Genomic DNA, 24,861 nt, shown 5'->3' on the forward strand with positions numbered 1-24,861 from the left:
AACAACAAAAGCCTTAGTCCCAAAATGAATAGAGGCTGGCTAACATGAATCCTCACAAGTAGGCAAAAAGGTAAAGCATAGAAGGCTCAAAATCCTTATTACCTGTAGCTTCAAGTATTGCCATTGTCTCTTCAAATCGTGCAATATTGAAGCAAACAAGCAAGCATAGGTGGTGAGGGCTTTGTCAATGTTTCTTTTCATCTGAAAAACATGTCCTTGAACAGCTTATGCACAAGTGGGAATAAACTGGCTTTACACAATCCAGAAAACATGCAATAGGTAACAAGATCAGGTGCTATTTCATTTACATTACTTTAAAAAAAGTTGAGGGCTTTGTCAATGTTTCTTTTCAGCTGATAAGTTTCTGATGTCTGCATCAGCTTCAAATCCCTGGCAAACCATAACATCACAGTAATGCTATTGACAAATCATTATTGAGAATGTAACCTCTAATGACCGTATTATAGGTAACATCATCAGGGGGGCAACCATCTTCCTCCATTATCCTCAACACTTGACTAGCTTCACTCATCATCAACTTTTGTCTAGCAGAGGCACATCACACATATATCAACCTGAGGCTTTGAAGTGATGTGGAATTTAATGAGCTTTGCAACTTCCTTCACCCTTCAATCCTTCATTCAAAACAAGCAAAATCATCAAACAACATACTCCGTATTCAACTTTAGTTTGCCCATATCCACAATTGGCAATAATTCTCTTTTATTCATTTTTTACTTAATTCATTTCACTAAAAAGAATAAGGTTCACTACATTCTATCACATTTACATTTTTTTTTTTCATATGCACTTTTTTCTTACAAGCTAAAAAATCCAATGCGAACTCACAGGGCATTACATTGTTAACAATAAACAAAAGGACCATAATATATATTAAAGTTCAGAAATTCTTACCAAACCAAGTTGTAAAGCATCTGGATACAAACAAGATACCATTGTTCTTTGGTGATCTCTGCACCAAAGCTCACAAGAAACATGCCAAATGGAGCTAACAACGGTCTGTTATTCATAGATTGTCTAGGAGCATCCTACTCCACCTCAACTTTCTCAGCAGAAACATATTGAAGGTCCAAAATCTTCACATGCATTTTAACTAAAATTCAGCTAATAAACTTCTGAAGCAGGTCCTTCTTTGAGTCACATGAGTTATCAGAAGGCAATAGACCAACAAACAATGACAAAGTGTCTGCATCAGCTTCAAATCCCTTGCCAACCATAAGATCACGATAGTATAATGCATTTGATAAGTCATTGTTGAGTATATAACCTCTGATTATCGTATTATAGGTTCGATCATCAGGGGGGCAACCATCTTCCTCCATTATCCTCAACACTCGAGCAGCTTCACTCGTGAGCCCTTTCTTGCAGAAGCCTTTAACCAGTATATTGTATGTTTTCACATTAGGTTCCAGACCTTTTGTTACAAGATCTGAAAAGAACTTTGCGGCATCTTCAAGTTTTCCAGACTCACACAAGTTGTCTATTAGGATATTGTAGATGACAACATTTGGCTTAACACCATTATCCTCCATTTCTTCAAGCAATTTCACTGCCTCATCAAGTTGCGCACTTTTGCAAAGGTTGTCAAGCAAGGAGGCATAGGTGACAACATTTGGAGTAACTCCGGCAGCTAGCATTTCCTTGAACAGATTATGCGCGTGTGGGAGTCTATTGGCTTTGCACAGTCCATCAATAAGAGTGCTATAGGTAACAACACTAGGTGTTATATCTTTCCGAAATATCTCTTGGAAAATGTTAAGGGCCTTGTCAATGTTTTTAGCCTTGCAATATCCATTAATCATAGTGTTGAAACTGAAAAGGTCAGGCTCACAACCATTTTCGGCCATGAGAACGAGTAGGTTCTCTGCATCTTCCATCTGACCACGCAAACAATATCCATCCAGTAAGGCAGTATAAGTAATGATGTCAGGAGTCACACCTTTCTCAATCATGTGCTTTAGAATGGACTGAGCTTGATCAACACAACCATCTTTACAAAACATGTCAACCAGCATGTTGTAGGTTTGAACATTAGGTGCAATGTTGCTCTCTAACATCTCAGTCAACATACGCTGAGCCTCATCCCCACAGCCGGAATTGTAGAGGCCTCGAATCAAGGAATTATAAGTGACAACATCGGGTTTAATGCCCTCGGTTTTCATAGAGGAGAACAGGTCTAGGGCCTGATGTAACAACCTGTCCTTACAAAGACTATCGATAATAGTGTTGTATAAAACAATGTTAGGCTTAAAATGAGATCGAGATTGCATTTTGTTAAGCAAAGTGAGAGCAGACGTATTGTCGCCAATCCTACAAAGTCCTTTGACAATAGTACTATACATAATTAAGTTGGGTTGTAAACCAAGCTTGACAATTTGATTCAACAAATGAGCAGCTTGGGGGAGCTTATCAGAGTGAATATAGCCATTAATTAAGGTATTAAAAATGACAGAATCAAGGGGATAACCAAGCTTAAGTGTTTTAGCAAGGAGAGAGAATCCGAAATCAACTCTGCCCAAATGACAGTAGCAATTAGCAAGAATACCAATTAGCAAGGAGATGTGTCTAAATTTTACTCTTTTTTTTGTTTTTTATTTTTTGATTTTTTTGGGCGTATTAAATTAAAGGCTTATTTGTAAATTACCACCCAAAAAGAGGTCCAGTTTTGAAATTACCACCCAGTAAAAACTTTATTTTAAATTACCACCCATTAAATTAAAAAAACGCTCAGATTACCACCCATTTTGTTTTTTCCGGTGGAATTTCCGTCAGTGGGCCCCACTTTTTTTATTTTTTTCCTTTTTTTTCTTCTATTTTCTGGCTTTCTCACTCTCTCTCCCCGATTTTTCACTTTTTTTTTTTTCTTTCTTTTGTGCTTGTTAGCATTACAAAGCACACGGTCATGGAGACATAACCAGAGGAAGGTGCAGATTCTTTGTGAAACTGGTGCTTTCCAAGCTAATCCCCATTTGGGGTTAGTAGGAACATTGTCATGGTCTTGCATTATTTGATACACATATTTTGTTGAGAAGCCGCCCGATTTTGGACCTCTCCAATAATGCACATCACAAGCATCAGGGTCTTCAGCTAGGCTATGGGAGGCTATACACTTCAATTCATATTCTGGCAGAAGATGAGCAAAGCAATCCCATTTCCAGCCCACCCCTTTATCCCATAACTCACCTACTGTAGCTCCCTCTATGGCAGCAGGTATAGCAGCAGTGCAAGCTTCACGCAAAGGAGTTGAAGTGGCCCAGCAATGGTCCCAGAAGAGAGTAGCCACCTCACCTCGCCACCATGACTGCAATCACCGTTAGCCGCCGAATTAACCACCAGTACCTCAAAATTACACCATAACAACCACCAATTCACACCATAACAGCCACCAATTTGTGAACCAACACCTCCAATTTGCACCACCATCACCTCCAATTCAAACCCCAGCACCTTCAATTCGCACCACCAGCACCTCCAATTCGCCGCTCCATCACACCACCACCACTAAAATTACCCCTACAACACGCACCAGCAAAACCTACCTGAAACATCCCTACAATGGCCACAAAACCTACCTGAAACAACCCAAAAACCAACCGTTTTATGGGTTGTTTAAAAACCCTAAGCGAGTTTTGTTTTTCGGGTTGTTTTAAATTAGGTGAGTTTTAGGGTTTTGGGGGGCAGCGAAAAAGGGGATGGTGGTTGTTTCAGGAAGGGAGGAGGCCGACGAACAAGGGAGTTGTTTTTGGCGAATAATGGTGGTTGTTTTGGTGGGCAGCTGCTACTTTGCACTTTGTGCAGTGGTTTTGCAGCTGTTGGAGCTGAGATCGAAGGAGGGAAAGGGAGGACGATATCGGACGGTGCTGCAAGACCACCCTTTGAAAAGGAGCTTAATAGAATACGACCCTTAGTTGTTGTTGCGGGTTGTTGGCAGGCGCGACGGGGGAAGAGGAGGGGAAAGGTGGAGCAATGGTGGTGGTGGTGGTGGTTGGGAAAAGAAAGAAAGAAGGTAGGAAGAAGAAGAGTGAAAAATCGGGGAGAGAGAGTGAGAAAGCCAGAAAATAGAAGAAAAAAAAGGAAAAAAATAAAAAAAGTGGGGCCCACTAACGGAAATTCCACCGGAAAAACAAAATGGGTGGTAATCTGAGCGTTTTTTTAATTTAATGGGTGGTAATTTAAAATAAAGTTTTTACTGGGTGGTAATTTCAAAACTGGACCTCTTTTTGGGTGGTAATTTACAAATAAGCCTAAATTAAATAACTCATAAATGACACGAGGCATCAACGGAAGATTTAAATGTCATGTTAAGATGGTAGGAAATGCAGTTGCTAGATGGAAAATGCATTTATGCATGAAACCACATTACCCAAAGTTGTAAAAGTAGCAGTTTGTTCCAAACTAATAAGAGATAGCAGCTACGGAGCTACCACAGTTGGTTGTAGTCTTGTAGAGAAGGCGAGAAGCAAAGGATGTTCGAAACTAATACACGCTTCTAACAAAGGGGATGACAACACGTCGATGCCACTGCCGCTGCCTAGCACATCATGTTGATGCTGCCGCTGCCACTGCCAACATTAGCTGCCAGGCAGCAGCGGCAGCGGCAGCATCAACATTATACATATTATTGTTGTTTTTTTGCATATACACACGTGGCTCACACGAGAATCACTCTTTTTAGATTAAATTAGAGATAACTTTAAGTTAAGAGTAATGTGGCCACGTTTTCCTCGAGGGCAGTACATCATTTCATCAACCAGAAAACATAGCCATTTCATATTATCATCAGAATAACAGAATCAGAAATTTGATAACAAAATATGGACCAACATTCACTTGCACCACATGTACTAATCTTTCCATTTCCTGCACAAGGTCATGTAACCCCTATGCTAAATTTAGCTGAACTATTATGTCTAGCAAATGTAAAGATAACCTTCCTAAATACAATCCATAACCAGCAATGCCTTACCAAGCACACTGACATCGAAGCTCGTTTAGCTCGCTATCCCGGGTTCAGGTTCAAGACAATATCCGATGGCCATCCTGATGACCATCCACGATTGGGTGGTGATTGGTTGCGAGAAATGCTACAAACATTGCCATCAAGTGCTAAACCCCAACTGAGGGAAATATTGGTTAATGCAACAGGAATAGATAAGGTTACTTGTTTTTTATTGGATGGGTGGATGAGCTTTGCTAGAGATTTAGCAAAGGAAGCAAAGGTACCAGTTATTGCAGTTAGGTTTGGAAGTGCATGCTTCACTTGGTCTATTAAATGTACTTCAGAGCTCATTGAAGCAGGGGAAATACCCTTCAAAGGTAATCACTACCTTTTGCCATTCAGATTGACAAAAACTTGAATATGCTATTTTTAAAAAAACTGAATATTTTGGATATCTGAAAATATTAAATGGCTATCCGGAATTTTCTGTATATCCTTTCTGGAACATAAAAAGCAAATCGGATATCCTAAATTTTGGATCGGATTTATGCCCATCCATAATTTGCATAACCCCACATCTATGTGCGTGCATAAATGTTAAGTATATATCTAATAAATAAATTTTGTCATTGGAAAAAGCAAAGGCCATATAAAAATCGAACACCTAAAATTTCAGTTAACGAACAAATTAAAGATTGTTTAGATCTAATAAGAAAGTATTGTAGTTACATGTGAAATTGTGAATTGTTACAGAATTTTCAGCATAATATTAGTATTTTTGCAATAGTCTAAAGATTCTAGTTCCTCAGATGAACCCTCATTAGTCTCAATATTAGGCTAGGCTATTATGTAACATCCTCAATAGTTCTTCACCTTCACCTCATGTACTCATAATTTCACCGCCTTTTAATAGGCCATGTAAACCCAATGCTACACTACACTAAGCTGAACTTCTTTGTCTTGCAGACTATAAGATAACACTATTAAACACAACCCACATACACCAACCTCTATTACGATACACATATCTCAAAGCCCATTTTGCCTGTACCGAGAACTCGGGTTCAGGACAATGCCAGACAGATTGCCCAATGAACACCCTAAGCTTGGAGAGATCAAACACAGGGGCTGCTGGTTGAAGGATTTGGTACCTTTTGAGAAAGATTTAGGTTGGATCAGCAGAAACAACTATTAAAACAGGGAAAATACCGTTCAGTGGCACACACTGGATGCATCTCTAAGCATAATTTTTCAGGGTCATCAAGTAATAGAGGCTCAATGACAGAGCTGATCACAGGCAGGATGGGATCGAGCGAGTAATAGACTATTGTAATATAACATCTGTATTCATGAGGGTGAGTTTGAGATACACTACTTAGCAATCTGCAGAAATCATACACAGGAAGAGTAAAAACTGTAGGATGTTGCAGTAATCATCCATTTGTCTACTTAGGCAAATGTTGCAGCCAAATAAACCTGGATAATTAAAATATGTTCTAGGAACATCAATCTAAGAACATCTAAAAAGCATTATCCTTAATTTTTTTATTATTTTGGTGGCATTATGATTTTATCATGTAACTTTCTGATAATCTTTATTTTCATTTAATATCAGATGATAAAATGGATCAGCTAGTAAAGAATGCACCTGGGATTGACAGCTTCTTTCGCTATCGTGACCTTCCTGGCTACTCCCGAAACCTAGACACATCTTCTTGTCAATATATCCAAGACATGTCCACTAGTGAGGTACAAGCAATTGAGGAAGCACAGTCCGTCGTAATTAACACATTTGAGGAATTGGAAGGCCCTTTTCTTTCTCTCATCCGTTCGCATTGCTCAAGGGTCTACACCATAGGACCACTTCATGCTCACCTAAATTACAGACTCAGTCCAAAAGAAACAACATTGTCCAAGAACTCCTCTAGTAACCTGTGGGAAATTGATCGAAGTTGCATATCGTGGTTAGACCAAAAGCCGGACAAATCTGTTGTCTATGTAAGTTTTGGTAGCTCAACTATGCTCACAAAAGATCAGCTGATAGAACTTCGGGCTGGACTAGTCCAGAGTAAGAAGTACTTTCTTTGGGTTGTAAGTCCCAATCTCATAACAAAATGCGACATAAATAGTCCAATTCAAGATGACCTCTTGGAGGGGATCAAGGAAAGAGGATACATGGTAGGTTGGGCACCACAGGAAGAAGTTTTGGCTCATCGAGCCATTGGTGGATTCATGACACATAGTGGATGGAACTCGACACTAGAGAGCATTGTAGCTGGTGTACCAATGCTTTGTTGGCCTTACTTTGGTGATCAACAAGTGAACAGCAGATTTGTAAGTGAAGTCTCGAGGATTGGCCTAGATATGAAGGATTCATGTAATCGAACTATAGTAAAGAACATGATCAATGATCTTATGGAAAGGAAGAAGGACGAGCTACAAGGGTCAATGAGTAAAACGTCGAACTTAGCAAAGAAGAGCATCAGTGAAGGCGGATCATCTTATTCAAATCTTAACCATCTAATCGAGGAAATAAAAGGGATGATCAAGAAAGAGGAACACTAATTATATTTCGTTCTTCTAATGAAGGTAGAGAGGTTACTAGCTGTAAATCGTTATATTTTGGTTTACTAATTCGTTCATTTGATGAAATTGTTTGGTTTAAGTCCATTCAACTCTAACTTAACACTCAGTTTTTGAGGAATCCGTTTAACCAAATAAAATCATAAAGCATAATGTAACTTGATGAAAGTTATTTGTAGCCTTTGATGAAATTAAAGTTTACGAATTTCAAAAACATATAGTCCATGTCATCATAAATTATGCAAACCATGACCCAAACTTTATGTTAGAGATATGAGATATCAGAACACATATATTTTTAGATATCTCATATATATAACACTATACTATTTTTTTTTTAGAAAGCCACAAGGAGGATAGTGAGAATCGATCACAGGATCTCCTGAAATCGGAAAGGATTTTCTAACCACTTAAGCTATTTTTCACTACTACTCTTGAGTATAAGTTGGTTAACAGTGATTTAAAATTATGAGGTCTTTAAAAGTGAAACACAAACTTTTAAAAAAAATCGGGTGTACAATAATTATTGTACATCCATTATAAAGATAGTTTAAACTCTAAAGTGATCAAAAGTTACCCCTGAAATGAATAAAAGTTAACCCAATATGCATAAAAGGAACACAATACAAATAAAAATTATCTGCGCGGTATTACTAAAGAATCACCTTTTAAATGACTAAAAATCAATTATTAGTGATTGAATGTAATTAAATTATCTTTATAAAACTTTTTCTGTCGTCTATTTATATAAAAATTATATTATGTTTAAAGTTATCCCAAAAAAGGCAAAAGATTACCCTAAAATGAGCTAAAAGTTACCCTATACTCCTCGATATACACTAATATTAGTGTAAATCGGGTATTTACAAAAAAAAATTCCACTCACATACAATTAGAAAAATAGAACATAGTTTGAACAATATTTGATATTGTGCAATTTTTAATGTTATCCTTTTAACTTAAAATATTAATATTAATAAGAATAAAATCTAAGGACGGTTTCCCACCAAGGGGGGAAAGTACGAGAGTACGAGGGCACTGGCGAGCCTTAAAGCTACTAATATTAATATAGTATAATAATAAGCATTTAAGACCATTCTAGAAATGAATAAAAAATCTTACAGTACCATCTGCTTCAGGTGGATGTTTCTCGCAATGCATATACTTCATATTAATTTACCCATCTAGTCTTATACGAAGTATATACTTTTTTTTTTTTTTTTTTTTAAATAATTTTATTACTAATTTAATTTACGTATTGAATGAAGTTTCTTTCATATTCTCCCTAATTTAATAATGTGAATGAATACATCTAATTGAAACCCGATTGGCGATTACTTAAACAATTTGTACATTACACGGGGTAAAAGCTAGTAATCATTCTTATCACAATAATATTTAGAGTATCAATCCAGACATAACACTGACTAAAGTATTATACTTTACAAAAATAATTGCCCAACGAGGCCTACGAGGGCCACGAGCCCATGAGGCACGAGCCAAGGAGACCAATAATTCCTTTTGTTTTTTTCGTAAACTAACTTTTAAATAATACTTCGTATTTTACATGTTTTACAATTTGTTAGAATTAAAATGTACAAACTTTTCCATGTCAACATTCGAATTCACTCAGATTCAATATCGTACCATCGTATACATAGACAAAAGTAACAAAATTGCATGATTCAGAAATTAAGATCCACGTTTCTCTCGAGGAAACAATACTCTTCTACTTCTATCCAACATATACTAATACTACAACTATATATTATACACCCAACTTGGCAAATATATTATACACCCAACTTGGCAAATATATTATACACCCAACTTGGCAAATATACCAATCTAAATTCCAAGACCAAAAATATTGTAAGTAGTACCAAAAATGGAACACAAATCATATCCTACACCTCATGTTTTAATCTTTCCAGTCCCATTGCAAGGCCATTTAACCCCAATGCTAAACTTAGCAGAAATTTTATGCCTAGCAAATCTTAAGGTAACCTTCCTAAACACAACCTACAACCAAAAACGACTTGCCAAGCACACTGACATCGAAGCTCGTTTTGGCCGTTATCCTGGGTTTACCTTTAAGACGGTACCTGATGGGCTTCCCGATGACCACCCACGTTCTGGTGATAAAACCTGGTTTAGAGAAATGCACGCGGCATTAGCGTCAAGTGTTAAGCCCCTTTTGAAGGACAATTTTGTAGGAAAAGATGAAGTTACATGTTTAATATTAGATGGATGGATGAGCTATGCTAATGATGTAGATAATGAGGTTAAGTTACCAGTGATTACATTTATTACTACTGGTGCAAACTTCATTTGGACTTTCCAATGTTTGCCAAAGATGATTGCTGCAGGGGAATTACCATTCAAAGGTATAGATAACCTTCTACATGCTCTTTTATAAAGCAGTTTAGAGATGTAAAATGTTGCAATTACATAACAGAAACCAAAAATACATTTAGTATTGAACTAAATTGATATACATTTAACAAACAATTGATAAAACATTGATTAAAAAATGTTTTATCAATTATTTGTTAAATGTATATCAATTTAGGTTTTATTAATATTAAAAAATTACTTTGTTAATTTTTAGGCAATAAAAGGGTATGATTATTGCAACTAAAATTTAACAAAAGTAGTACATTATATATTACAAAGAAGCTCAAGTTCGATTAGAATTAGAATTAGAATTAAAATTAATTTCATAAACTTTACAAAGAGATATAATAACTAAAAATCTGTTAATATGTGAATTCAACAAAGTAATAACAGTTTCCCCAATAATCAACTCCCCAAAAATGAAACTCTTAGGAATCACAACACTGGAAGTGATACTATGTCCAACCAACCAAGCACCATGAGATATGATAATCATACTAAAGTAACGCAGCCAAATGAAACTATAACATTAAAATATATTCAATGGTAACTGATCACCGATGTCTGGCATAGAACATACTCTAAACAAAATTTTAGAAAGCATAATCCTCATTGAATATTTTGGTAACTTTCTAATGGCTTTTAATTCTCTTGCTATGAATTACAATGAACTATAATAGATGAAGATATGGATGAGCTAGTAAAGAATGCACCTGGGATGGATAGCTTCCTCCGGTACCGTGACCTTCCTTGCTTCTTCCGAGACAAAGACATATCTGTTTTCGGAAAGCTTCAAGACCAATTCAATGGCGAGATACAAAAAATCAAACAAGCTCACACCTTTATTCTCAACACATTTGAGGATCTGGAGGGTCCCATACTCTCTCTCATTCGTGAGCACTGGAGAGGTGTTTACACCATAGGTCCACTACATGCTCACTTAAAATACAGGCTCAACCCAAAAGACACAACACTGTCCAACACCTCCTCTAGCGACTTGTGGGAAGTTGATCGAAGTTGCATTTCATGGTTGGACCAAAAGCCTGAAAAATCCGTTGTCTATGCAAGTTTTGGTACCATTACTACCTTCACAAAGGACCAGCTGATGGAATTTTGGGCAGGACTAGTGCAGAGTAAGAAGTACTTCCTGTGGGTCATAAAGTCCGATAACATTACAGGAAGTGGCTCAGAAAGTCCAGCTCACGATGACCTTGTGCAAGGAACCAAGGAGAGAGGATACATAGTGAGCTGGGCACCACAGGAAGAAGTATTGGCTCACCGTGCTGTTGGTGGGTTCTTCACCCATAGTGGAAGGGGATCGGTGTTGGAAAGCATAGTGGCTGGGGTGCCAATGCTTTGTTGGCCTTACTTTTCTGATCATCTGGTGGACAGCAGATTCATCAGTGAAGTCTGGAAAATTGGCCTCGATATGAAGGATACATGTGATAGAAAAATAGTGGAGAACATGATCAACGATCTTATGGAGAGAAAGAAGGACGAGCTGAGAACATCCGTGTCTAAACTCTCACATTTAGCAAAGAAGAGCATAAGTGAAGGGGGGTCTTCATATTCAAATCTTGACCAGTTAATCGAGGAAATAAAAGGGATGACCAAGAAAGGGGAGCATTAGATATCAATGAAGAAAAAGGTGAATGAACTAGAAATTGTAATGATGTGGATTTGAGCATCTTTGGCCAAGTTTCAAATTAAACAATGTTTCAAGCTATTTATATGTTGCTATCTCTAGTTAGTTGTATTGGATATACCGATATGTTGATGTGAAGGCATAGGGTGGTAAATGATGTTTTGTGTACTAGACAGTTGTTAGGCCTGTTCTTAATTTCTTGAATTATTTGGTAAGAGTTCTACACGGTTTTGCTAATCCATAAGGATTAGATTTTACGTTGTAGAAAGAATATGTAGTTTGTTATTGTTAGAACCCATGGTCTGTTATGATTCATGTTGCATATATAAAGGGTTTTAAGATGTTATTTTATATGTGCATGGTTGAGATTAACAAAATAAAAAATGTGTGAGATGATTGAAGACTTTAAGTAGATTAACATAATGGGAGAGATGCTTATTTTCCTAATGAAGCATTTGCAGTTAGGTTTATAAAATGGTTTATTTCACCAAACAGCACCTTCTACACCTCCCTCAACTCACGCACAGAAGCAACAACACAATACATTTCGAAGGGATGCGTGAGATGGGAAGGCCTCCATTAAAGAGCAGCAGTGAACAAAGAACAGGGGCTGCAGGTTTTATTTTGTTTATATCCTTCATTATATTAAAATACTATTACAATGAACGCTACCATTCCCTTTACAATTAACTTTATCTTAGATCCACCACAAATTTTAGGGTATACACCCCTAAATTCAACTTAATTCAATTCCCACAACTTCAAAAATACTCCACAGCCAAACAAAATCAAATAAATTTCACAGAATTCACCAGGATTGTGCGGCATAATTCCTTAAACAATCCATTAAACCACCAAATTTGAACATTAAAATTGAACAAAAATAAACAGATATTCAGAATAGTTCCTTTTCTTATTTCTCCATATGTATGACAGAGTGAAAACTCTAGACAAGTAAAATTTAAAAACTTTCTCACTTCTTTGACAGTCTATAGTTGAAAAACTTACGTAATTAACACAACTTTTTATTGTTTCGCTAGTCTAAAGAGAAAAATTAGAGAAACTAAAGTGATTTACACAAATTTCCAATGCTTGGCTTTAAAATATAATAAAGAGAAAGATATAACTAAAATTACTATTTATTGAAGATTTCTGCCATTATTCTATCACTTTTGAAACAAAAAACCATGCTAGAGTGCTAGACCAACATTTACACTCCGGTTTAATCAATAAAACCCAACGAAGACACTAATTTACTTCACAACGTAATCCCAAAACTAATTTACGGAGTTCTTCACAACATAATCCCAAACTAATTTACTTCACAACATAATCCCAAAACTAATTTACTTCACAATATAATCCCAAAACTAATTTACGGAGTACTTCACAGCATAATCCCAAACAAATTTACGGTGTATTTCACAACATAATCCCAAAACTAATTTACTTCACAACATAATCCCAAAACTAATTTACGGAGTACTTCACAACATAATCCCAAACAAATTTACGGACAACATAATCCCATACAAATTTACGGAGTACTTCACAACATAATCCCAAAGTAATTTACTTCACAACATAATCCCAAAGTAATTTACTTCACAACATAATCCCAAAGTAATTTACTTCACAACATAATCCCAAAGTAATTTACTTCACAACATAATCCCAAAACTAATTTACGGGAGTGCTTCACAACATAATCCCAAAACTAATTTACTTCACAACATAATCCCAAAAATTGAATAGGACTAATACTACATATCAAAACCACTCCGTATTTGTTCTTCCAAACTCCCCAACATTAATAATTTGAAGTTCATAAAGCAGTTTTAGCTTCCGCCACGTCTGCAATAATCACAATCTTCTCATTTAGGTCTAGTTACAATCAATACTTCTCTTACGAATCACAGGAGCAATGTAAAAAAAAAAAAGGAATAATGAAAGGAAAAAAATGAATCCAGATTAAATAAACTGGACTATACTAATAATTGAACAATCAGAGGTTTTTCAGTGCGGCAAGCCACATGGTGCGGCACGAGTTACTTGTATTTTAGGGTTACTTGTATTATGGGGTTATTTGTAGGGTGTTACTTGTATTCTAGGGTTACTTGTAGGGTGTTGCTTGTATTCTGAGGTTACTTGTATGGGTTACTTGTATTATGAGGTTACTTATATGTGTTACTTGTATCATGGAGTTACTTGTATTCTGAGTAACTCCTATAAGTAACTCAAGACCAAAATCCCATACCAAACCAGTAATACCCTACAAGTAACCCCTGATCAAAACCAGTAACACCCATACAAGCTACCCTAGAATACAAATAACACATATAAGTAGCTCCTAATAAAACCGGTAACACCCTACAAGTAATCCCGACCAAAACCAGTAACACTCATACAAGTAACCCCAGAATACAAGTAACATATACAAGTAACCCCAGAATACAAGTAACACATACAAGTAACCCCTGACAAAACCAGTAACACCCATACAAGTAACCCCAGAATACAAGTAACACCTACAAGTAACCCCTGACAAAACCAGTAACACCCTACAAGTAATCTCGACCAAAACCAGTAACACTCATACAAGTAATCCCAGAATACAAGTAACATATACAAGTAACCCCTGATAAAACCAGTAACACCCATACAAGTAACCCCAGAATACAAGTAACACCTATAAGTAACCTCTGACAAAACCAGTAACACTCTGACAAAACCAGTAACACCCATACAAGTAACCCCAGAATACAAGTAACACCTACAAGTAACCCCTGACAAAACCTGTAACACCCTACAAGTAACCCTTGCCGCACCATGTGGCCAGCCACATACAAAAAATTTGTATTGAACAATAAATTAATTTAGAGCATGAAAAATAAAAAGAGAAATTGCCAAGAACAAGCTTTTCGCCTTTTCACAACAACACAAATATAATTTCAAATTCAGAACAAACATTCCCATCAGATTAAAAGTGCAATTACCGGCATACCAAATTGTAAATACACGCAACAATTGATTCAGATGCCTGCAAAATGAACAGTTTTTTGCTGCTCAAATTGATGAACGAATAAAAATGTAAGAAACTGAAGAATTGAGAGGAGAGATAGAGGAAAAGACCTTCGAAATCGGAAATGGCGGAAAGCTGAAAGCAATCCTTTAAAAGTTAGGTTTCTTCGCCGTCATCTTTTTCTTCTCTCTCCATTTCTATGGCCTTGTTAGGTGAAACAATGAAAGTATGAAACGTGAAAGGAGAAATAAAATAGAAAGGAATCCCAAATTCCCAATAGAAAATTCATATACCGTATGTTAAAGGGTTTTTTTTTTTTTTTTTTTTTTTTTTTAAGGAAAATTTGACTTTTACCACTTATATAAGAGGAACAAAAAATATATTTTATCACCAAATAAAAATAAATAATAAAATTAAAAAAAATATATTGGCTTTTACCATCAATCACCTCCAACTGACGGATTTCGTCTATAAATTCGTTAATGGGGCCTACCTGCACACGTGTCACCATATTATTGGGTAAATTTTTTAAAAAAATAATTAAAACAAAACAAAACAAAAAAAAACCAAAAAAAAAAAAAACAGCCATCAACTAGTGGTTGTTGCCATCACCACGACCCCACTGCCGGATTGGCTACTAGCCCCATCGCCGGACCGACTACCAGCCCCACCACATATTCGCCACACAACGACCACCGCACAGCACCGCGCAATGCACAAGAAACCGCCACCGGATTTCAGCCCCCTTTCCACCAATTTTCGACCTCAAAACCTTAGCCATCGAATTCCAACCACCCATAAAAGCCCCCTCCTAATTCCAACCACTCTTAAAACCCTAGTCACCACCTAATTCCGACCACCTCCCTAGCCCACACACCAAATTCCGACCCCTCCTTAGCCCCACACGAAATTCCGACCAACCGAGGTAAGTTGATTTCATTGCGGGTTTAGTTGGTGGTAAAATCCAATTATTGAAAATTTTGTTGGTGATAAAATAAAACTTTTATTATGTAGGTCGTAAAATCCAATAAGTCGTTTTTTGGAGGTGATAAAAATCAAAATTTCCTTTGTCTTATTGTCCTTGATAAGTTTGATAATTTGTTCTTTGATTTCAATTTTAGGATGAATTCTAACCTTATGAGGGTTTGAGGTTGGGTTGTGTACTGTTTTCCTCTATAGGGTTGGTTTTGTAGGTTTACTTGCTCACATATTTCACTATGTAGAGATAAAGGATTTAGATTGTAGGGTGTCTATAGATAGTGGGCTAGTACTTGATTGTAATAAGACGAAGGCCGGTGTATTTTTGGTCTATGATTGAGTGCAAGAGGTTTGTTAGGAAATTAGTAAAGAAAGTAATTCCTAATATCGGTTAGCAATGAGGTTAAATTTCATTGCTTACAAAAATTTCTATCTAAAATAGGCTTCCCCAATACAACGGTAAGTTTGGAGGTTTATAGTGCATTAGTGAAGTTGGGTCTCATCCTATTTGAGGAGGATAGACCAACGGTACCCTTTCAAATGGATACCGAGTCACAAGGAAATGTGACTCAATTAAGTTGTGGTATTAAGCTAAGAATCCCACTTGACTATCTTTACTTTGGGTAATAGCCCTCGGTCTTGCTGATAGGTTTTCCTCAATTAGGCCTTGGTCGAGTTTTTGTTCCTTTGCTACTTCCTTTGTCAAGCTCTATATGTGTCTAATGGTTTCATTCATGCTTTCGGCCCTAGCTTCAACACTTCAATGCAACCTTCAAATGTTATTGTTATGGGTTAATGACATTGCAAAGCAAAGGTATAGTTTAGTTTGACAATCAAGGGCTCCAACAAGCGCATATTACCATTTTTTTTTTAAAAAAAAACATGAGGTTTGTCTAAGCTACTAAAGGGGTTTTAGTGTTTGTATCTTGTATTTATGTAGGTTGTAATAGTTTTTCGTTTAATGAACTCTTTGTCACTATGTACATACTCAATTTTTAATTTTATTCTACATGATACTTGTAATTTTGATTTATTCTCTAGTCTCGGCCATAACACGTTAAAAAGATTGATTTAGGGTAGTCGTGGTCTATATATATATAACTTCGCGCGCCTTCGAAGTTTGATCCTTATAGGTAATAATGATCCCAAACGAACCTTTTTTTTTTTTTTTTTTTTTTTTTTTTGGCGTTAAACAAATTAAATTATACAAACCAAGACCATTTTTCTTGCATGTAAACTGAAGCATGTTAAAATTTTCAGAAGATTTTATGTAAGACCGTTTCATGTGAGTTCAGTTTTAAATGCACACACCTATCCCCACCCACTACTACCACCCAATACAATTGTCGGCGACCGAGTATCCTTAATTAATTGATTAAATTGTTGCTAAAAGTTGCTTATTTTGTAACAGGAAAACAATTAATTGTTAAGTAAACTCAAGACTTACAATGGGTCGATTTCGTCATTAAGAATTTCTCACTTATTAATACTACCCTTAATTAATTGTTTTAATATTATGTTTTTTCTGTTGATATGTATTTTTCTGAATTGGGATTGTTGGATTAATAGAGGAAGAAGAAGGTAGTTGTAAAGCCAAATGTGAAGAATTTATAATCTAATTTCTAATATATTTAACCTATTTTCTGACGCCGAACATTTTCTGATACATGAAATATCTATACCTAGCTAGTACTACCTGCGTTTCATATTATTTGCAACGATTAAACATTTTTCCTCTCTATTTTATGTTAAATAGTTGCAAATAATATGAAACGAAGGTAATATATGAAAACTCAAACCGTGAGTAGGAATTTAGCACCACGTGTCCATGTGTCACCCCTTTTTTATTCTTTTTATTTGTTTAAATAATTTTATTACTACTTTAATTAATTTAATGAAGGATGATTGTTTCATATTCTTCATAATTTAATAATATAAATGAACATACCTAATTTTACTTTATATAATTCGAGGTTGCACGGGCGAAAGGCATTTGTCACAATAATAAACTAAGAATTGTTACGAACCTAACACTGTTCAGACTATTAAAAGCAAGCACGAGGTGCCACGAGCCTACGAGATCAACAACCCCTTTTGTTTTTTAATCGTAAAGTAAACTTGTAAACATAATTTTTCACCAAAAAAAAAAAAAAGTAAACATAATTTCACAACTTTTTTCAATTTATTTGAATAAAAATTACAATGTTTTCCATGTCAGCCTTCTAATAATTCATTCACTGAGATTCAATAATGTACCATCCTAAATAGACTAAACTAACAACAAAATTGCATGATTCAGTTTTTAAAATTTGAGATGCCTCGTTTCTCTCGAGGATACAATACTATTCTATACAACTATATATTACAAGTTTATCCAACTATATATTACAAGTTTATTACAACTATAAATCTAAATTCCAAGACTAAAAATATTGTTAGTAAAAATGGAGCACAAATCATATCCTACACCTCATGTGTTAATCTTTCCAATCCCATTACAAGGCCATATAACCCCAATGCTAAACTTGGCAGAAATTTTATGCCTAGCAAATCTTAAGGTAACCTTCCTAAACACAACCTACAACCAAAAACGACTTACCAAGCACACTGACATCGAAGCTCGTTTTGGGCGCTATCCCGGGTTTACCTTTAAGACGGTACCTGATGGGCTTCCCGATGACCACCCACGTTCTGGTGATAAAACCTGGTTTAGAGAAATGCACGCGGCATTAGCATCAAGTGTTAAGCCCCTTTTGAAGGACATTTTTGTAGGAAAAGATGAAGTTTCATGTTTAATATTAGATGGATGGATGAGCTATGCTAATGATGTAGCTAATGAGGTTAAGTTACCGGTGATTACATTTATGATTCCTGGTGCAAGCTTCATTTGGACTCTTCAATGTTTACCAAAGCTAATTGAAGCAGCGGAATTACCCTTCAAAGGTATAAATAACCTACCTCTACATGTACATTTTTAAAGTAGTTTAGAGTCTTAAATATATAGTATCAAACTAAATTGATATACATTTAACATACAGTTGATTAAAATCGGATTATAAAATATTGTACATTCCATTCAAAATGATATAATTTTGATTTGTTTATCAAGGAGATATATAAGGGATAGTTTGCATACTTCCAGAGAAACTCAAGTTCTATTCTAGCTACCACCATTTTTTTTTTTAAATTATTCATTATCATTCAATACTATCTTTCATTTAACATATCATTTCATTCATTCTTGTTCCATAACTTTTTTCATTATCTTATAATTTGCATTATATTCTTTTTGCCATTTTTAATACTATATTGGTGGATATCATTTAATTTAGGATATCTTGTCTGAAACCAGCTTTCAAAATCCAAATTTTGTAAATGTGAGATTTCACAGCTAGGATTTTAAAAAGTAGTTTTTGTGTAAACAACCTAGAAAGAACAAATAAGTAGTCACTAAAATTAATTTCAAAAACATTACAAAGAAATATACTAAATAAAATCTGTTAATATGTGACTTTAACAAAGTAATAACAGTTTCCTCAAATAATCAACTCCCCAAAAATGTAAATTTTAGGAATCACAACAACACTGGAAGTGATATTATGTCCAACCAAGCAGGCAAGCACTATTTGATATGAGATTGATACTAAAATAATGCAGCAAAATGAAACTACAACAATAAAAATATATTCTATGGCAAATGATATTATAGATATCTGGCATACTTTTAACACAATTTCAGAAAGCATAAACCTCACTATAACATTTTTGGTATTCTAATGGTTTTAGTTCTCTTGCAATGAACTACGATGAACAATATATAATAGATGAAGATATGGATGAGCTAGTAAAGAATGCACCTGGGATGGATAGCTTCCTCCGGTACCGTGACCTTCCCTGCTGCTTCCGAGACAAAGACATATCTGTTTTACGCACGCTTCAAGACTATTTCAACGGCGAGATAAAAAAAATCAAGCAAGCTCACACCTTTATTCTCAACACATTTGAGGATCTGGAGGGTCCAATACTCTCTCTCATTTGTGAGCACTGTAGAGATGTTTACGCCATAGGTCCACTACATGCTCACTTAAAATACAGGCTCAACCGAAAAGATACAACACTGTCCAACACCTCCTCTAGCGACTTGTGGGAAGTTGATCGAAGTTGCATTTCATGGTTGGACCAAAAGCCTGACAAATCCGTTGTCTATGCAAGTTTTGGTACCATTACTACCTTCACAAAGGACCAGCTGATGGAATTTTGGGCAGGACTAGTGCAGAGTAACAAGTACTTCCTATGGGTCGTAAAGTCCGATATCATTACAGGAAGTGGTTCAGATAGTCCAGCTCACGATGACCTTGTGCAAGGAACCAAGGAGAGAGGATACATAGTGAGCTGGGCACCACAGGACGAAGTATTGGCTCACCGTGCTGTTGGTGGGTTCTTCACCCATAGTGGAAGGGGATCGGTGTTGGAAAGCATAGTGGCTGGGGTGCCAATGCTTTGTTGGCCTTACTTTGCTGATCATCTGGTGGACAGCAGATTCATCACTGAAGTCTGGAAAATTGGCCTCGATATGAAGGATACATGTGATAGAAAAATAGTGGAGAACATGATCAAAGATCTTATGGAGAGAAAGAAGGACGAGCTGAGAATGTCAGTGTCTAAACTCTCACATTTAGCAAAGAAGAGCATAAGTGAGGGGGGGTCTTCATATTCAAATCTTGACCAGTTAATCGAGAAAATAAAAGGGATGACCAAGAAAGAGGAGCATTAGATATCTCCCCCCAATGAAGAACATACAGGTGAATGAACTAGAAATTGTACCGAAGTGGATTTGAGTATCTTTGGCCAAGTTACAAATTAAACAATATTTCAAGCTATTTATAAGTTACTATCTCTAGCTAGTTATATTGGATGTAGGGATATGTTGATGTAAAGGAGTATGGTGGTAACTGATGTTTTCTGTTCTTAATTTCTTGAATTAATTTGGTAGGAGTTCTACACGGTCTTGTTAATCCATTAAGGATTAGATTTTACGTGTAGAAAGAATAAGTACTCCGTAGGTTGTTATTGTTAGAACTCATGGTCTGTAGGTCTGTTAAGAGTTTAATTTCTATGTAATTTAGGATTCTTTGCAGAAATTTTTTTTACTTTTCTTTGTCTTTGCAAAATATTTAATGGTTCAAGTTGCATAATTTCATATATAAAGGGCTTTAAGATGGTATTTTGTATATGCACGGTTGAGATTAACAAAAATAAAAAATTTGTGAAATAATTTGAGCAGACTAACAGAATGGGAGAGATGCTTATTCTCCTAATGTAAATTTGCAGTTAGGTTTATAATCTGGTACATTTCATCAAATTGCTTTGTTCCTTTCAATTAAAAATTAATATCCATGTTTTGTAAAGTCTGTTTGACCTGAAAATCATATTATGTAACTTGACAAAAGTATCCAAATATCTTTACTAAAACTTATACTCGTATTTATTTCCCTTGTAAATATTCACATTTTTTTTATATTTTTTTTCAATTTTATTGGCTGGAAAATTCACAACAAAGTACCATAATTAAATGTCATGGAATTATTGGATATACTAAAGGACCAAAATATATTAAGTTCAGAAATATTTACCAATCCAAGCAGTGAAGCATCTAAATACTAACAGCAGTTTGTTTTTCACAGCTTGTCTCAGAGCATCAGTACCCTGCCTTTTCAACTTCATCTCAACTTTCTCTGCAACAACAAACCAACCACACATTTTGAAGTGATATAAACCCAACACAAATCCTTCAACAATAATCTAGCCTGGATTATGAAACAAATATTGAAACTAGTAAAGCTGCAGAAATAATATACCTTTAGATATCTTATGCAAGGGTATATTTGGAACAAATTTAGCAGATCAGTTAACTGTGCCTCTGCAGTTCAATCAGCACATCGGTTTAAATATAACAGCCCATTAGCTGTTATAAACTAAAGCATGGAAAAGAAAGCTAAAGATGCTGATCTCAGTTTTTGATAAAGTTTGAATTTTATAGTTCTCATCTTAGTCATAACAGAGCTAGAAAGAACTACATGTGCAACTTAAAAATGACCATTTATCATGTTACCATTATAAGTTAAACTTAATGATAAATTACACACAAAATTTTAGACAGAAAATGAAGCATCAAACTTTAGAACAATGCACAACACAACAGCTTTAATTATGCATTTATGCCACCAATTACCTTCAGGGTCATCTGAAGAACATAGCAAAATTAGATGTTTTGTTTGTCAATAATACAAAACAGATAGATACAACACTTGTAAGAGCACTACAGTAGCTTAACATACATCTTAACTGCAATATAACTGATAAACTTCTGAAGCAGGTCCTTGTTCAAGTCACTTAAGTTATCAGAAGACTATAGACCAACAAACAATGACAAAGTGTCTGCATCAACTTCAAATCCTTTTCCACCCATAAGATCATGATAGTATAAAGCATTTGACAAGTCATTATTCAGTATATAACCTCTGATGATCGTATTGTAGGTTCGATCATCAGGGGGGCAACCATCTTCCTCCATTATCCTCAACACTTGAGCAACTTCGCTCATGAGCCCTTTCTTGCAGAAGCCTTTGATCAATATATTGTATGTTATAATACCAGGTTGCAGACCCTTTGATACGAGATCAGAGAAGAAATTTGCCGCATCTTCAAGCTGTCCAGCCTCACACAAGCTGTTCATCAGGATATTGTATATGCTAATTCCAGGCTTAACACCATTATCCTCCATATCTTCGAGTAATTTCACTGCCTCGTCACGCCGGCCACTTTTGCAAAGACTGTCAAGCAAGGAGGCATAGGTGACAGCATCTGGAGCAATACCAAGAGCACGCATCTCCTGGAACAGCTTATGTGCAAGTGGGAATCTATTGGCTTTGCACAGTCCATCAATAAGAGTGTTATAGGTAACAACATTAGGTGTTATCCCTTTCTGTAAAATCTCTTGGAAAATGTTAAGGGCCTTGTCAATGTTTTTAGCCTTGCAATATCCATTAATCATAGTGCTGAAACTGACAAGGTCAGGCTCACAACCATTTTCGGCCATGAGAACGAGTAGGTTCTCTGCATCTTCCATCTGACCGCGCAAACAATAACCATCAAGTAATGCACTGTAAGTAATCATGTCAGGAGTCACACCTTTCTCAATCATCTGCTTTAGAATGGACTGAGCTTGATCAACACAGCCATCTTTACAAAACATGTCAACCAGCATGCTGTAGGTCTTAACATTAGGTGCAATGTTGCTCTCTAACATCTCAGTCAACATACGATGAGCCTCATCCCCACAGCCGGAATTGTAGAGGCCTCGAACCAAGGAAGTAAAAGTGACAACATCGGGTTTAATGCCCTGAGTTTTCATGGAGGAGAACAGGTCCAGGGCCTGTTGTAACAACCTGTCCTTACAAAGACTATCGATGATAGTGCTGTATAAAACAATGTTAGGCTTAAAATGAGATCGAGATTGCATTTTGTTAAGCAAAGTGAGAGCAGACGTATTGTCGCCAATCCTACAAAGGCCTTTGACAATAGTATTATAGGCAATAATGTCGGGTTGGAAACCAAGGTTGACAATTTTATTCAACAAATGAGCAGCTTGGGGCAGCTTATCACAGTGAATATAGCCGTTAATTAAAGTGTTAAAAATGACAGAATCAAGGGGATAACCAAGCTTAAGTCTTTTAGCGAGAAGAGAAAAGCCAAAATCAATTTTGCCCAAATGACAGTAGCAATTAGCAAGAATACCAATAGAATACATATCGGGTTTAATAGCATACAATTCAAGGTGCCTGAAGAGAGAGATAATGGTGGAATGAGGTTCAAGGCGTTTCAATTTGGAAATGGCGGTGAATAGTTGATTGAAGTACACAACAGAAGGAAGAGGGCGCAAATTAATCATTTGATTAAAGAGTAAAAGGGGAAATTTGAGATCAGCAAACCCTAGTTTGCAATGATCTCTAACAGAATCTAGAAACAAGTGAGAATCACGAAATCTGGTTTTGGAAAAAGATCGAGAATGAAAAGGAAAAGAAGAAAAAGAAAGAGAAAGAGTAATACCGCCATTAATGAAGGAAGCTGAAGCTTTAGGTATCATCTTCAATCCTGCCATTTCTGTAGCTTGTGAGTGTTGTGACTCGTACTAAACTTTGTAAGGACTCAAAATAAAACTCGCACAAAAATAACAAGGTTTTTTTTTTTTTTTTTTTTTTTTTTTTTTTTAATTTAATTTAATTTAAATTAATTTTAATTTTTTTTTAAATTTTATTTTAATTTTAATTTTTTTAATTAATTTTTTTTTTTTTTTTTTTTTTTTTTTTTTTTTTTTTTTTTTATAACAAAGATCACTACCAAAGAAACAACAAACTAAACAACAAACAATGAGCACTAACTAAAAGGACCAGCAAAGGAAATGACGATCACGAACGCGGACTGCCAACCAATGCGCATGAGTACCCAACTTTGAGGGACTTTACAAAGGCGACAGACTGAAAAGTGGGGAAGAATCTCCGTAATCTCCCAAAATAAGTACAAACAGGATATATCAACAAAACTGGAACACTTAACTAAGGAGACCAAGGCAGCGCAATCCGTATAAATGAGAAGACTACGAGTCTATTCTGATTGACTAAACTGAGCTGAAATATACTGAATTAAACTGAACTGAACTTATTGGAGCTGGACTGAACTGAACTGAATATTATATGAGAGAAGGAAATTAAGAACTGAACAAAATCGAACTTATTGGAGCTGAATTGAACTGAAAATAAGTTGAAGAGAACAGGCCCTACGATACTTCTGACGAACAGCAGCCCGAAGGGCCCACAGATAAGCTTGCAACTCCGCCTGAAGAGCGGTGGCGACACGACTAGCCTTTGCGCCTCCACCCAGAACTGCAGTAGAAGAAACCTCTCGGATTACCAACCAACTCCTGCACAATTATCCTGGGAAGGCCAAGCACCATCAAAGATAAGACAGTGATCAACACAAGCAGAGGCACCACCTTGCAGACAGATCAGCGCGCATTCATGACTAGGTGTAGGAGAACGTCGGGCAATGGAAATGATATATTATTGAAAATCCCAAGCTTGCACGGCCCGAGTTGTCCAATCCTAGGCGAGGTGGCAATTTAAGGAAGGAGACCACTCTGCTTGCTTAAAAATGCATTGATTCCTCATAATCCAAATAGCCCAGAGGAAGGAAACAAACGAGACCAGGCCACTGAGA

At 36.0% G+C, this 24,861-nt stretch overlaps 5 protein-coding genes and 2 long non-coding RNA genes across 7 annotated transcripts; 3 read left to right on the forward strand and 4 right to left on the reverse strand.

Moving 5' to 3' along the window:
* Positions 1 to 621: 621 nt before the first annotated feature.
* Positions 622 to 2,612, reverse strand: LOC110701488 (putative pentatricopeptide repeat-containing protein At1g12700, mitochondrial; the record flags this gene model as incomplete). Its single annotated transcript, XM_021879134.1, has 1 exon — positions 622 to 2,612. A coding segment is annotated over one exon (1,491 nt), but the record flags the coding sequence as incomplete, so codon positions are not given.
* Positions 2,613 to 2,775: 163 nt separating this feature from the next.
* LOC110701376 (7-deoxyloganetic acid glucosyltransferase-like) lies at positions 2,776 to 7,711 on the forward strand. The gene is made up of 2 exons (XM_021879035.1): positions 2,776 to 5,337; positions 6,576 to 7,711. The coding sequence occupies exons 1-2, from the start codon at positions 4,836 to 4,838 to the stop codon at positions 7,523 to 7,525; spliced, it is 1,452 nt and encodes a 483-aa protein (XP_021734727.1). The 5' UTR covers positions 2,776 to 4,835; the 3' UTR covers positions 7,526 to 7,711.
* A 1,198-nt stretch (positions 7,712 to 8,909) lies between these two features.
* On the reverse strand, positions 8,910 to 10,785 carry LOC110701380. Its single transcript, XR_002507344.1, has 2 exons — positions 10,654 to 10,785; positions 8,910 to 9,691 (listed from the first exon to the last, which is right to left on the reverse strand). It is a non-coding gene; the product is annotated as an uncharacterized LOC110701380 (long non-coding RNA).
* Positions 9,423 to 11,670, forward strand: LOC110701378 (7-deoxyloganetic acid glucosyltransferase-like). Its single transcript, XM_021879037.1, has 2 exons — positions 9,423 to 9,930; positions 10,621 to 11,670. The coding sequence occupies exons 1-2, from the start codon at positions 9,432 to 9,434 to the stop codon at positions 11,568 to 11,570; spliced, it is 1,449 nt and encodes a 482-aa protein (XP_021734729.1). The 5' UTR covers positions 9,423 to 9,431; the 3' UTR covers positions 11,571 to 11,670.
* Positions 11,671 to 14,511: 2,841 nt separating this feature from the next.
* Positions 14,512 to 14,934, reverse strand: LOC110701379. The gene is made up of 2 exons (XR_002507343.1): positions 14,718 to 14,934; positions 14,512 to 14,625 (listed from the first exon to the last, which is right to left on the reverse strand). It is a non-coding gene; the product is annotated as an uncharacterized LOC110701379 (long non-coding RNA).
* Positions 14,935 to 17,846: 2,912 nt separating this feature from the next.
* Positions 17,847 to 20,741, forward strand: LOC110701377 (7-deoxyloganetic acid glucosyltransferase-like). Its single transcript, XM_021879036.1, has 2 exons — positions 17,847 to 18,528; positions 19,410 to 20,741. Exons 1-2 carry the CDS (start codon positions 18,030 to 18,032, stop codon positions 20,357 to 20,359), a joined length of 1,449 nt encoding a protein of 482 aa, XP_021734728.1. The 5' UTR covers positions 17,847 to 18,029; the 3' UTR covers positions 20,360 to 20,741.
* Positions 20,742 to 21,762: 1,021 nt separating this feature from the next.
* On the reverse strand, positions 21,763 to 23,688 carry LOC110701375 (putative pentatricopeptide repeat-containing protein At1g12700, mitochondrial). The gene has a single exon (XM_021879034.1). The coding sequence runs from the start codon at positions 23,534 to 23,536 to the stop codon at positions 21,995 to 21,997; it is 1,542 nt and encodes a 513-aa protein (XP_021734726.1). The 5' UTR covers positions 23,537 to 23,688; the 3' UTR covers positions 21,763 to 21,994.
* Between the last annotated feature and the right edge of the window lie 1,173 nt (positions 23,689 to 24,861).

The sequence above is a fragment of the Chenopodium quinoa genome, unplaced genomic scaffold (genome assembly GCF_001683475.1).
Source record: "Chenopodium quinoa cultivar QQ74 unplaced genomic scaffold, ASM168347v1, whole genome shotgun sequence".
In the NCBI taxonomy this organism is placed as follows: Eukaryota; Viridiplantae; Streptophyta; class Magnoliopsida; order Caryophyllales; family Amaranthaceae; genus Chenopodium; species Chenopodium quinoa.

Coding starts and splice junctions, on each gene's coding strand:
- LOC110701376 (XM_021879035.1), top strand. CDS start 4,836: ATGGACCAACATTCACTTGCACCACATGTACTAATCTTTCCATTTCCT. Junction 5,338..6,575: donor AGGGGAAATACCCTTCAAAG/GTAATCACTACC, acceptor ATTTAATATCAG/ATGATAAAATGGATCAGCTA.
- LOC110701378 (XM_021879037.1), top strand. CDS start 9,432: ATGGAACACAAATCATATCCTACACCTCATGTTTTAATCTTTCCAGTC. Junction 9,931..10,620: donor AGGGGAATTACCATTCAAAG/GTATAGATAACC, acceptor GAACTATAATAG/ATGAAGATATGGATGAGCTA.
- LOC110701377 (XM_021879036.1), top strand. CDS start 18,030: ATGGAGCACAAATCATATCCTACACCTCATGTGTTAATCTTTCCAATC. Junction 18,529..19,409: donor AGCGGAATTACCCTTCAAAG/GTATAAATAACC, acceptor AATATATAATAG/ATGAAGATATGGATGAGCTA.
- LOC110701375 (XM_021879034.1), bottom strand. CDS start 23,536: ATGATTAATTTGCGCCCTCTTCCTTCTGTTGTGTACTTCAATCAACTA.